The 12498-nt window shown below is 39.4% G+C and overlaps 1 protein-coding gene across 3 annotated transcripts in view; it reads left to right on the plus strand.

The window, feature by feature from the left end:
* Nucleotides 1–12498, plus strand: part of PALLD (palladin, cytoskeletal associated protein) — a 536515-nt gene that overhangs the window by 17469 nt on the left and 506548 nt on the right. For all 3 annotated transcript variants that reach the window (XM_043971007.1, XM_043971008.1, XM_043971009.1), the window contains exon 2: nucleotides 6006–7051. In XM_043971007.1, coding sequence (XP_043826942.1) covers nucleotides 6114–7051 — 938 coding nt within the window. In that variant the 5' untranslated portion in view covers nucleotides 6006–6113. The remainder of the gene's footprint in view (nucleotides 1–6005; nucleotides 7052–12498) is intronic.

The following is a 12498-nucleotide window of genomic DNA, read 5'->3' on the forward strand; positions in this document are numbered from 1 at the left end:
TCCAAGTTACCTTCATTGCTTGACCTGAACCTCTGCCAGCTCTTTGTTCATGCAGCAACAACATATCTAATCTCCCATAAACCCAGAGTCCATGGTTATCTCAAGCTATCTATAAATCTATGCAGAGGAGAGCTTCACTCAACCATGCTTCTGCTTCAATCGCCCAATTGGGTGATCCAAATTGCACATTAGATATAAGAGCTAGTACTGTTTGTTCATAGTTTTCTCCCCTACCTTCTGTTGTGATAACAGTGTGTGTTCTGGGACAACATGTCCTCTCATAAGGTTCTGCACTCACTAAATGATCAGAGGAATAAGTGCAAGATGCCTGGGTTGGTCCTAAGCAAAGCAAGAAGTCCAGAAAGAAGAACACACCAAGGCAGCTGCTTCCACCAAGACCTGCCTTGGACATTCTAAATATATTGATGTATTCCTGGAACAGGAAGTCCTATTCACTAAGGTCCTAGAGGCCTAGTGCCCTCAGCGGTTGTAAAGGTAGTTATAATTGACAGTTTGCTCACAGAATGGCTCAAATGTCATGGTCACCATAAACGTGCTCTCAAGCATGGCTGAACACTAGCCATACAATCTTTCCAATTACTTCTGTAGTACCCAGGGAGAAGCAGGTATAGAGAGAATCACTGGTTAGGATAATTCACAGCTCCAACTTCTTTGCCCTTCACCAACTCACCTGGCCATCTTTTGGGGAGAGAGTTCATTCCTGTGCTCATAATGGCAAAAGACTAGCTGACCCCCTGCTGGTGGGTTGGTTCCTTTGGTACTTTTGGAAGCCTTCCCTGGTTTCCTCTGTCCCCTATAGACCTCACATAGTACTTACCTGTAAGGTGGGTTGGTTCCTTTGGTACTTTTGGAAGCCTTCCCTGGTTTCCTCTGTCCCCTATAGACCTCACATAGTACTTACCTGTAAGGTGGGTTGGTTCCTTTGGTACTTTTGGAAGCCTTCCCTGATTTCCTCTGTCCCCTATAGACCTCACATAGTACTTACCTGTAACTTTGTTTTTATACTCAATAGATGCCCTCCCATCCTTTACTTTCATAAATATCACACTCACCTATGTTGCTCATGTTCATTCCCTTAGGATTATATTTGACCCTTCCCTCTCCCCCAACTCTCTTACACAGAAGACACAAGTTCCCGTCAAAATACCTTTTGGAAATAGTCTCTGTGGCCTTCCCTTTCTCTCTATCCCAGCTGATAACACCCTAGTAATAACTAACATTTACGTAGCACTTTGGGCTATTTTATTTTATCCTTAACACAACCCTCCCTGCAAGATTAGTGCTACAAGTTAAATGAATTTCCCAAGGTTATATAGTTAATAAAGCAGAATTTGACTTTGCCTTCCTGACTCCTAATTCAAAGCTTCATCCACTATCTCATGGCATCTCTCATTCAGGCCATTAGGTGCACAGGAATAAATTCCCTCCCCAAAAGATGGCCAGCTGAGTTGGCTTCTTATCCCTGTATTCTTTTCCTTTGTAATCCATATCTTGTCCCCTGACAATAAATACACCCCAGTCTTTGCCTTAGGCTCTTTTTTGCCTTGTCAACCTCACCAGTCCCAGTAATGATAATGATAACAATAACAATAATAATTAAAGAAGTGAGGAGTTGGGGAGATCCAGAGTTCCCTCTGTTTCTAAAGTCCTCATTTTGAAGCTCCACCTCTGAAGGACAGGACTGATGATAGCAGATAGGATTAACATTCTCTTCAATTGAGGCATTGCAATCCCATGCAATCTTACAAGGAATGTGCCATCATAAAACTGATTTACAATACTAATGAACTTCTCTGGGCATGGGAGACACTGGCACAGGACTGCCCAGCATGGCATGCCCTCATCAGAAAAGGCACTGTGTTCTGTGAGAATAGTAGAACTGAAAACTCAAAAGAAACATGAGATACAAAATATTTAAATAATCCAACCCACAGGTTCATGAGTATTATTTGTGCTCAACTTGTGGTAGAGCATTCTGAGCTCATATTGGTCTGATCAGCCATAGTAGGACACACCATAACTTGGCTCTAACATAGTGATGTCATTTTGGTCCTCTTAGAAAACAAGGGACATCAACCAACCACAAGGAATTTAATCTAAACCTATTGCATTCTGAGGGGGAGGGAGGAGATATGGAACCTTTGTCTAGATTTCCCCATGGCTACAGGTGATTTGGAAGCAAATGACATGATCAAAGTTACATCCTTCATTTGAATAGGTCCACCTCTCATAGTAATATTCATTCTCTCTCATTAATTGTTAACCAATCAGAGTTTATTTCCACTCTCGGGAACACCCACTCTTCCAAGGGCATATAAACTGTGAGCCCACTGCCATGATGGTATTATTAATAAAATTATTAATTATCCAGAAATTATCTCTCTCAGACTTTTTAAACACAATAAACACAGTTCTTGCTATGTGCCAGGCACTGTGCTAAGCACTTTATAATTATCTCATTTGACCTTCACAACAATTCAGGGAAGAAGGTGCTATTATTATCAGTCCCAATTTACAGCTGAGGAAATGCAAACAGATTAAGTGACTTGCCCAGGTTCACACAGCTAGGAATTTTCTGAGATCAGACTTGAATTCAGGTCTTCCTGAATCCAGGCCCAGCACTCTACCCACAGTATTTAGCCACTTAATTCCATGGATTTAATTATCATTTCTATGCAGATGCCTCTCAATATATCTACCCCTAGTCTCTCTACTAAACTCTAATCCCACATTGTCAACAGTGTTTGGCACATAGTAAGCACTTAAAAAATATTTTTTGATTTGACATGCTTATTATCATAGATAAGGCAATGTCAATAGGTATGTCAAACTCATGCCCAAAATAGAACTCATTATCTTTCTTCAATAATATGTCCCTCTTCTGAACTTCCCTATTTCTGCTGAGGCTACCACCACCCTTCTTATTTGCAAGTTCACATTTTCAGTGGTATCTTAAACTCTTCATTCTCACTCATTTCACATATACTATCACTGCCCAAATTCTGTCATTTCTATCTTTACAACATTCCCTACATCCATCCTCTTCTCTCTAATCATGGAAGCACCACCATTATTCAGGTTGTCATCATTTTGTCTTCAAGATTATTGTTAAGAGGGGGCAGCTAGCTAGGTGGAGCAGTGGATAAAGCACCGGCCCTGGAGTCAGGAGTACCCGAGTTCAAATCCGGCCTCAGACACTTGACACTTACTAGCTGTGTGACCCTGGGCAAGTCACTTAACCCCCATTGCCCTGCCAAAAAAAAAAAAAAAGATTATTGTTAAGAGTCCTCCTAATTTGTCTCCATGACTCAAGTATCTTCCACTCTGCAGCCCAACTTCCATTTATTTTCCAAAGTGATTTTTCTAGAGCACAGGTCTGGTTGTCTAAACTCTCCAAAAACCTCCAGTAACCTCCCTATTCATTCTAGAACCAAAGAAAAAATCTTTATGGCATTTAAAGCCTTTACAACCTCTGTAAAAACTCCCTCCCCAGCCCTATTGTTTTTGACTCACTATCATTCTTCCCCAAGCCATCAGCCTTCTTGCTATTTCTAACACATTCCACTTTATCCCTTGAGCTCTCTGACGTTGCCCTGGTTAAATGCCATGTCTGAAATTCATTTCTTCTTCACCACTACATCTCTGAATCCCCAGTTTCCTTAAAAACTCAGCTCATGGCACTTTTCATATGGTGTCTTTCTTATGCTCTTAGCTACTCATAGCCCTGCTCCCCCATGACTTTGTACTGATTTTGTAAATATTGCATAAACTTGTCTACTTATTTGGTTTCTCCCCCAGTAGAAGGCAAGTTCCTTAGAGAAGGATCTATTTTTTTTTCTTTTTTCTTTTTTTTTTTTGCTGGGCAATGGGGGTTAAGTGACTTGCCCAGGGTCACACAGCTAGTAAGTCAAGTGTCTAAGGCCGGATTTGAACTCAGGTACTCCTGAATCCAAGGCCGGTGCTTTATCCACTGTGCTACCTAGCCACCCAAGGTCTATTTCTTTTTAATCCTTGTACCTCCAGCACAAAGCATAATGCTCATACATTGTAGGTGCTTAATAATGTTTGCTGATTCATTATATCAATCTTTATCCCCACCAGTGCCTAACACAGTGTTCTGAACACAGCATGTGATTGATCAAGATGTTAATTTTGTTTCTTGAATGTGTCTATATCTCTAATGATGGATAAATAAATAGCTTTTGGTAAAATGGCATTTTTATATCTGCTGATCTTTATACCTCAGAGTGTTCATCACTTGAATTTCCTTCACTCTCTGAGTCTTCAACCTTGCATATGCCTGTTTAGGGTGGTAAAAGCATCTGTGGGTCAGAGAACTGTAGGGAACACTCTAGATTGTCATTCGTTTTCAAATTGCTATCCAATCATTTGTGAGAGTTCAAAATAACACAGAAGTGCAGTTGGTATTCTTGCATTCGATGCCCATGGTAAAGGAACCAGACATATGAAGCAGCCACAGATGAGAAGAGTATATTCTCTCAATCACAGAAGCTCAGAGTTGGAAGGGACCTCAGAGATCATGTAGTCTAACCTGAACAAGGATTCACTCTCCAGCATTCCTGGCAAATGAACATTCGATTTCTTTCTTTCTTTCTTTCTTTCTTTCTTTCTTTCTTTCTTTCTTTCCTTCTTTCCTTCTTTCCTTCTTTCCTTCTTTCCTTCTTTCCTTCTTTCCTTCTTTCCTTCTTTCCTTCTTTCCTTCTTTCCTTCTTTCCTTCTTTCCTTCTTTCCTTCTTTCCTTCTTTCCTTCTTTCCTTCTTTCCTTCTTTCCTTCTTTCCTTCTTTCCTTCTTTCCTTCTTTCCTTCTTTCCTTCTTTCTTTCTTTCTTTCTTTCTTTCCTTCTTTCTTTCTTGCAGGGCAATTGGGGTTAAGTGACTTGCCCAGGGTCACACAGCTAGTAAGTGTTAAGTGTCCGAAGCCAGATTTGAACTCAGGTTCTCCTGACTCCAGGGCCAGTGCTCTATCCACTGCACCACCTAGCTGCCCCTTAGCATCCAATTTCTAATTAAGAGAGAGCTAATTGGTTCACAAGGCATCCATTCCATTTTTTTTTCCAGTAGTGGTAATTATTATCAAATGGAATCTCTGTTTACTAGTCATCAAAATGTTAGAGTAAGAGAGAAATGTCAGGTACTCAAAGATGGAAAAATTATATAGCAAAGGAAGTTGAGAATTGGGATGATCATAGTACAGTTCATAACCTGGGTTCAGACGAGGAATGTAGCACCACCAAATCCATCAACAGGAGTCTGGACACCTAACATTAACCAGGGTACTTTATTGAGAAGTCAGATAGTATTTTAAGAAGTGGTTCTTATTCCAGTTAATGAGCAAAGAAAAGGAAACATTAAATGTTCTACTATTCTTGACTATTTCCTTTATAAAAGTCTTCTTCCCAGTTTCCTCAGAACCAGCTAGGTTTGACTCTTAGATTTCCGTCAGTCACACACATACGCATACCCTAAATCAAAGAAAGTGATAAGTAGTGAGCATTAATACTGCATGTGTATAATCTGCATGAGAGTGCTTGCCTTCTCAAGAAGGGGAAAAGAGAGGGAATTTGAGACTCAAAAATTATTTTTTGAAATGAATGCTAAACTTGCTTTACCACATAATTAAAAAATAATAAAAAATATTTTTTTAAAAAGTGATACAGGGGTGGCTAGGTGGTGCAGTGGATAGAGCACTGGCCCTGGAGTCAGGAGTACCTGAGTTCAAATCCAGCCTCGGACACCTAACACTTAACTAGCTGTGTGACCCTGGGCAAGTCACTTAACCCCAATTGCCTCACTAAAAATAATAATAATAATAATTGGTACACATTGAATATTTCTTATTTCACTCTATGTTTCCCAACTTAATGCTCAGTAATCTGTAGTTGAAGAATAATTATTCCATGATAAAATGAAGAAAGTATTTATTTCACTGTAACGCTTTTTAACAAAGATTATGTTATCTTCCAGCCTGCAAGAACAAAGCTGTGAATTGCCAGTATCTCTGAACTTGTCCTCCTCCCTGCAAAAGGGGCTTACATTATAGCCAACAGAGGACACTGGAGCTATTCTGAAAGTATGTCAGAGACATCTTCCCATGAATCTTTCTATGATTCCCTATCAGATGTTCAGGAAGACACCAAGAAAGCTGAGTTCTTCTCTGAACTATCTGCCTTTCTCAGCCAGGAAGAGATAAATAAGAGTCTCGATCTGGCTCGGGAAGCCATAGCCAACTCTGAGTTAGAAGATTTTGACTCAGAAAAGGAGATCACTCACATTTTGAAAACCTCTGCATCAAACCTCTCTGAAAAAACTTCTCACAAGGAGACCAAAATGGATGAGCAGATGACTTCAGCAATGCCTCAGGGAAACAGACCAACTCGAAGTCAGACTTCACCAAAACAAGACTCCCCAGTCCCCCAAAACAGGAGCATTTCTTCACCTACATCCAAGAGAAAACCAATCGGCTCACCCTTGCTTACTGCCAGCCCCAGCTACATTCGGAGCCTCCGGAATGCTGAGAGACGTGGTCCAAAGGCAGTAAACTCAAGTGCTAGGTCCAAATCAGCATGTCAAGGGGCCTTCAGCTCCCAGAGTCAACTCCGTGACAAGGCAGCTAATCTGATTGAAGAGCTCTCTTCCATATTTAGAGAGGCAGCAAAGCCAAGAAACCGGAATTTAAATGGAGAGTCCTCATCACCAGATAGTGGATACCTGTCTCCAAAGAATCAGCCATCAGCCTTAAGTACTTCAGCCAGTCAGAGCCCAACTGAAGACCACCCAGAAATGGAGACAGAAGTCAAATTACCTGCAGCTAACCATGTTAATGACTACTGTCAGAAGAGACAGGCCATTACCCAGTCTGGCTATGGCATCTTTCGTGAACCACTTCATGATCCCATGAACCTCCCAGCTGCCCCTCGATTCACCCAGAAACTACGAAGTCAAGAGGTAGCTGAAGGGAGCAGAGTTTATTTGGAATGCCGAGTCATGGGCATTCCAACTCCTCGGGTCAGGTAAGGACTTGGCTTGATTCATATGGTTAAACTTTATTTTAAAGTGTGAATGAGAACTTGGCATCTTGCTCAGCTGAGAAATAGTAGACTTGGAGGGCCTACTACCATGAAGAACAAGTAATTAATTGATCAGAGTCTCCCATGGTAACTTTATTCCAGTTAGGTTTTTCTCTCCTCTTGGAAGTATATTTATTGACAGAGTCCCCTGTGTTCCTCTCTCAGTGGTAAGGAGAGGCAAAGCAAAAAAAAAAAAAAAAAAAGAAAAAGAATACTGAGTTTTAGTTCAATTGTATTGTTTGTCCTTTGTTCTTGAAGAAGACCATGACATCAGGACTGAAGTATAATTTTATTTGTTAGTTCCTCTTTTTAAAGTTATTTTGTCTATTTTCTTTCACAATCTGACTAATGTAAAGATGCTTTGTATAACTGCACATGTATGACTTATATTGAATTGTTTGGTTGCATAAGGAGGGTTGAGGAGGGAGGGAGGAAAAAATTTGGAACACAAAGTTTTTTAAAAAATCAATGTGAAAAATTTGGGTTTTTTTCTTCTTTGTTTATATGAAACTTGGGGGAAATTCTAAATTAAAAAAATTAAAATTAAAATAAGATCACCAACCTTACTCTCTTCTCTGGAGCCATCTAGGTCCAGTGGCAAGATATATATCAGGATGACTGGAGATGGCCCTGGCTATTTAAGGGAATTGGGGTTAAGTGGCTTGCCCAGAGTCACACAGCTAGTAAATGTCTGAGGTGAGATTTGAACTCAGGTTCTCCCAACTTCTGGGCCAGTGCTTTATTCACTATGCCACCTAAATGCCCCTCAATATTTTCAAACATTACATGCATTTATTATGGACTGATGAGAGGTACTGGACACTAGCTTAGATGCTAGGGATACAAAGTAAAAAATAAAATGTTCCCTACCCTCAAGGAGTTTATACACACACACACACACACACACACACACACACACACACACATATATATATATACACACACACACACATATATATATATATACACATATATATATACATACACACACATACATACATACATGGAAAGATTTTTTTTTTAATGCACAGTAATTTCAGGAGGAAGGGCACTAACAACAGAGCTAATCAGGATAGGCTTTTGTAGGAGTTGTCATTTGAACTGAGCCTGGAAGAGACCTACAAGTTCCCAGAAGGAAACAAGTCATAGAAATAGCCTTCCTTGTATCTGTCCTACCCTGACCATGAGGAAGCCTTCTCAGTCTGAGACCTATGCTATTGAAAGCCAGTCCTGTTGAAGGGTTGAATGTATATCATAGAGAGACAGCATGATAATAGTGGATAGAATAAAATCTCACCCTAGACACTTATTAGCTGAATGACCCTAAGACAAGTCACTTGACCCAAGTGAGCCTGTTCTTCCACTATAAAATGAGGATGATAAAAGCACCTACTTTACAGAGTTTTTCTGAATATTCAAAGTAGAGTGGAAGGAGCACTGAGTTTAGAGTCAAGGTATATGGATTGGATCTCACCTCCAATGATATGGTGACAATGGATAAACCATTTACCCACCCTAGATGTCACTTAGAACGAGAGGGTTGGACTAAATCAATAGCCTATGAGATCCCTTCTAGTTCTAGGTGTGCAATCCTTGATTCATATGGTTGTTTGATATTGTTTTAATGTGTGAATGACAACTTGGGATTTTGCTCACTTAGTGATTTAGTAGTTTATTATTGTTGTTTAAATGAGAGATGATTTTCACCATAATTCAATGTCAACAGGACTTTTATCAGCAAGGAGAAACTCCATTTTTTAAAATAATAAACATTATTATTTATAGTTTGGGGTTCCAATTTTTATCCTTCTTTCCCTCCCTCCCCTCCCCCTTCCCTGAGGTGGCAAACATTCAGATATGGATTATACATGTATGATTATGTAAAACATTACCATATTAGTCTTTTGTACAAGAAAACTTAATTGAAAGTAAGTTAAAAATGGCATGCTTCAGGCTATTCATCAATATCAGTTCTTCCTCAGGAGGTGGATGGTATGTTTCATCAATAGTCCTTTGGGATTGTCTTGGATCATTGTATTGTTGAGCATAGTCAAGTCGTTCACAGTTCTTCATCAAACAATAGTGCTGTCTCTGTGCACAATGTTCTCTTGGTTCTGCTCACTTCACCATACATCAGTTCATACAAGTCTTGCCAGGCCTTTCTGAAATCATCCTGTTTGTCATTTATTATAGTACGATAATATTCCATCACCATCTATACCACATTTTGTTTAGCCATTCCCCAATTGATGGGTATTCCTTTGATTTCCAATTCTTAGCCACCACAAAAAGAGTTGCTATAAATATATTTGTACATTGAGATAAAATACATGATTGTGCCCAGAATTGCTGCCCACCCTGAATTCAGCCCAGCATGCTAATTGCTATAGTGCTAGGTTGAAATGACCTTCCAGCTATTCCCACAAATTATCACTCTAGGTAAGGTATATATGCTGATAATAAATCTGAAAATCTTTACCCTTAAAAAAATCATTTTTGTACAAATGGGTCTTTTTCTCTTTTAGGGAGATATCTTTGGGATATAAACCTAGCAGCAGTATTGCTGGATCAAAGGGTATGCAAAGTTCTACAGCTCTTTGGACATAGTTCCAAATTGTTCTCCAGAATGGTTGGATCTTTTCACAATTCCACGAACAGTGGATTAGTATCCCAGCCTTCCTCTCCAACATCCAATGTTTTTTCCATTTGTTTTATATTTTCAACTCTGATAGGTGTGAGGTGATATCTCAGAGTTGTTTTAATTTGCATTTCTCTGATCAATAATGATCTAGAGCATTTTTTCATATGATTATAGCTTCTTTCTTTGTCTCTAAACTGCCTGTTCACATCCTTTGACCATTTAGCCTAATTTTGGCCATGACTTACTCAGTTAAATTTAGAATTTGAGGAGTTGGTGTTTGATCTCCTCTGAATAACCAGGTAGTCATCCCACATCAGGCTCATCAAAGAGTGAGCCCACCTCACTCTTTTAGGGCTTTTCAGACTGGAGAGTGTCTGAAATTAGTGGGGACTTCACAGAACCCCAACAGTAATAATTAGGAGACACTGAGTCAAATGTCTCTAGCCTGGATCCAACAGAGGTAGCCTGGACTAGACTAGCCTCAAGAATGTGATGAGGTGACTAACAGTTTAACCACAAGTCCTATTTTAACATATTGATGGAATATAAAACTAAATGCTAGGATGCAGGGAACTTGGTACTTCAGTCTCAGAGTACAGGAGATGAGATAGTATAGCTTTGCAATATTTACATAAATTTAGCAAAGTTTTCCTAATAAGCCAAGTCAACAATGTGATGGGAAACCCGATGGGAACATTGAGAATGGGGTAAGGTGAGGAAAAGGAAGAAATATTTGATCTGTTGGCTCAAAAAGAGATGCAATAACTAGTTAACATTTATATAACACTAAGCAGGATTGTGCTGGTAAATATATATATGGGGCAGCTAAGTGGTGCAGTGGATAAAGCACCGGCCCTGAATTCAGGAGGACTTGAATTCAAATCTGACCTCAAACACTTGACACTAGCTGTGTGACCCTGGGCAAGTCACTTAACCCTCATTGTCCTGCAAAATAAACCCAACAACAACAACAACAAAAATGTATATATATATATATATATATATGACACATTTTGAACTATAATCTACATTATTAGCATTTTCTCCATCACTTTTTAAAGTCTGGACAATAGAGGCAGCCAGGGGGTGCAGTGGATAAAGCACCAGCCCTGGATTCAGAAAGACCTGAGTTCAAATCTGGCCTCAGACATTTGACACTTACTAGCTGTGTGACCCTGGGCAAGTCACTTAACCCTCATTACACCGCCAAAAAAATAAATAAAGTCTGGACAATAACCAAAAATATTAAATCCAGTCCTGATTTGTAGTGTTTGCCAATTCCCAAGGTGTAAATGCACACACTGAAAATTTAACAATGGTTCTTTCAAGTCTATTAGAACTGGCTCTACCACACCCCTGCTTGACATTTGCAAGCCAATTTAACTAATAATAATGACAAGTGATGATAATAGCATTTATATATTGGTGTTTTTTTTTTTTTTGGTTTTTTTGTTTTTTAGTGAGGCAATTGGGGTTAAGTGACTTGCCCAGTATCACACAGCTAGTAAGTGTTAAGTGTCTGAGGTTGGATTTGAACTCAGGTACTCCTGATTCCAGGGTTGGTGCTCTATCCACTGCGCCACCTAGCTGCCCCTTATATATTGTTTTAATACTTGCAAAGAACTTTACAAATATCTTGTTTTATCCTCATAAAAACAGTGGAGGATAGGTGCTATTATTATCCCCATTTTACAGATAAATAAACTGAGAGTTGAGAAAGTTAAAGAACTTGCCAGGGTTCCATAACTAATAAGTATCTGAAGCTAGATTTGAACTCAGGTGTTCCTGATTCCAAGTAGAGCACTCTAACCACAACTTATCTCTTCCTTCTAAGTGTTTCATTCCAGTTTCTGTTCATCAATCATTTTTGTTGTTGTTAAATCATGTCCAACTCTTTGTGACCCCCATGGATCATAGCATGCCAGACCCTTCTATCTTCCATTATCTCCCAAAATCTGTACACATTCATGTTCATTGCTTCTAAAACAGTATCCATCCATCTCATCCTCTGCAGCCTCTCTTTCCTTTTGTTTTCAAGCTTTCCCAACATCAGGCTCTTTTCCAATGAGGCCTGTCTTCTCCTTATGCGGCCAAGGTATTTAAGCTTCAACTTAAGTATTTGACCTTCCAGTGAATAGTCTGAATAATTTCTTTAGGTATTGACTGATTTGATCTCCTTGCTGTCCTAGGGACTCTCAAAAGTCTTCTCTAGTACCACAATTCAAAAGTGTCAGTTCTGTGGCATTCAGCTTTCCTCATAATTAATAGTTCTTCTACAGGCTGGACTATGTCTAAACATCTTGATCTGTCTTTGGAAAAAAATAACTTATTGGGATTTGTCTAGGTCCACCCAAACCAGAATCACAACAGGAGCAAAAAACAAAACAAAACAAAACAAAACAAAACAAAAAAAACCCTGAATCTGTTAGCTTAGCATAGATCTATAATGAGCAAGTTTTGTGCCCAGAATAAGGGCCAAACACCTCATCAATTCAAGTGGCATTAAAAGTACCATCAAATCAACTACTTAAGAAAATATTGATACAAAGGAAGGAGAAGCTAGGTCATAGCTCCCATGAGTGGAAACCCCAATGTACTGTGAGGCTGCAGGAAATGGGAAAGAGGAGCAAGATGGAGCCCCAGAGACAAACATGCTATCTGGAATCTTCCTATTTTAACTCATTCTTAGTAACTAAATTCAAAGTTCTGTTGGTTCTATATTGCTAGAGAACTACAGAGACAGCCAGCA

This window comes from Dromiciops gliroides, chromosome 6 (assembly GCF_019393635.1).
Source record: "Dromiciops gliroides isolate mDroGli1 chromosome 6, mDroGli1.pri, whole genome shotgun sequence".
NCBI classification, from domain to species: domain Eukaryota; kingdom Metazoa; phylum Chordata; class Mammalia; order Microbiotheria; family Microbiotheriidae; genus Dromiciops; species Dromiciops gliroides.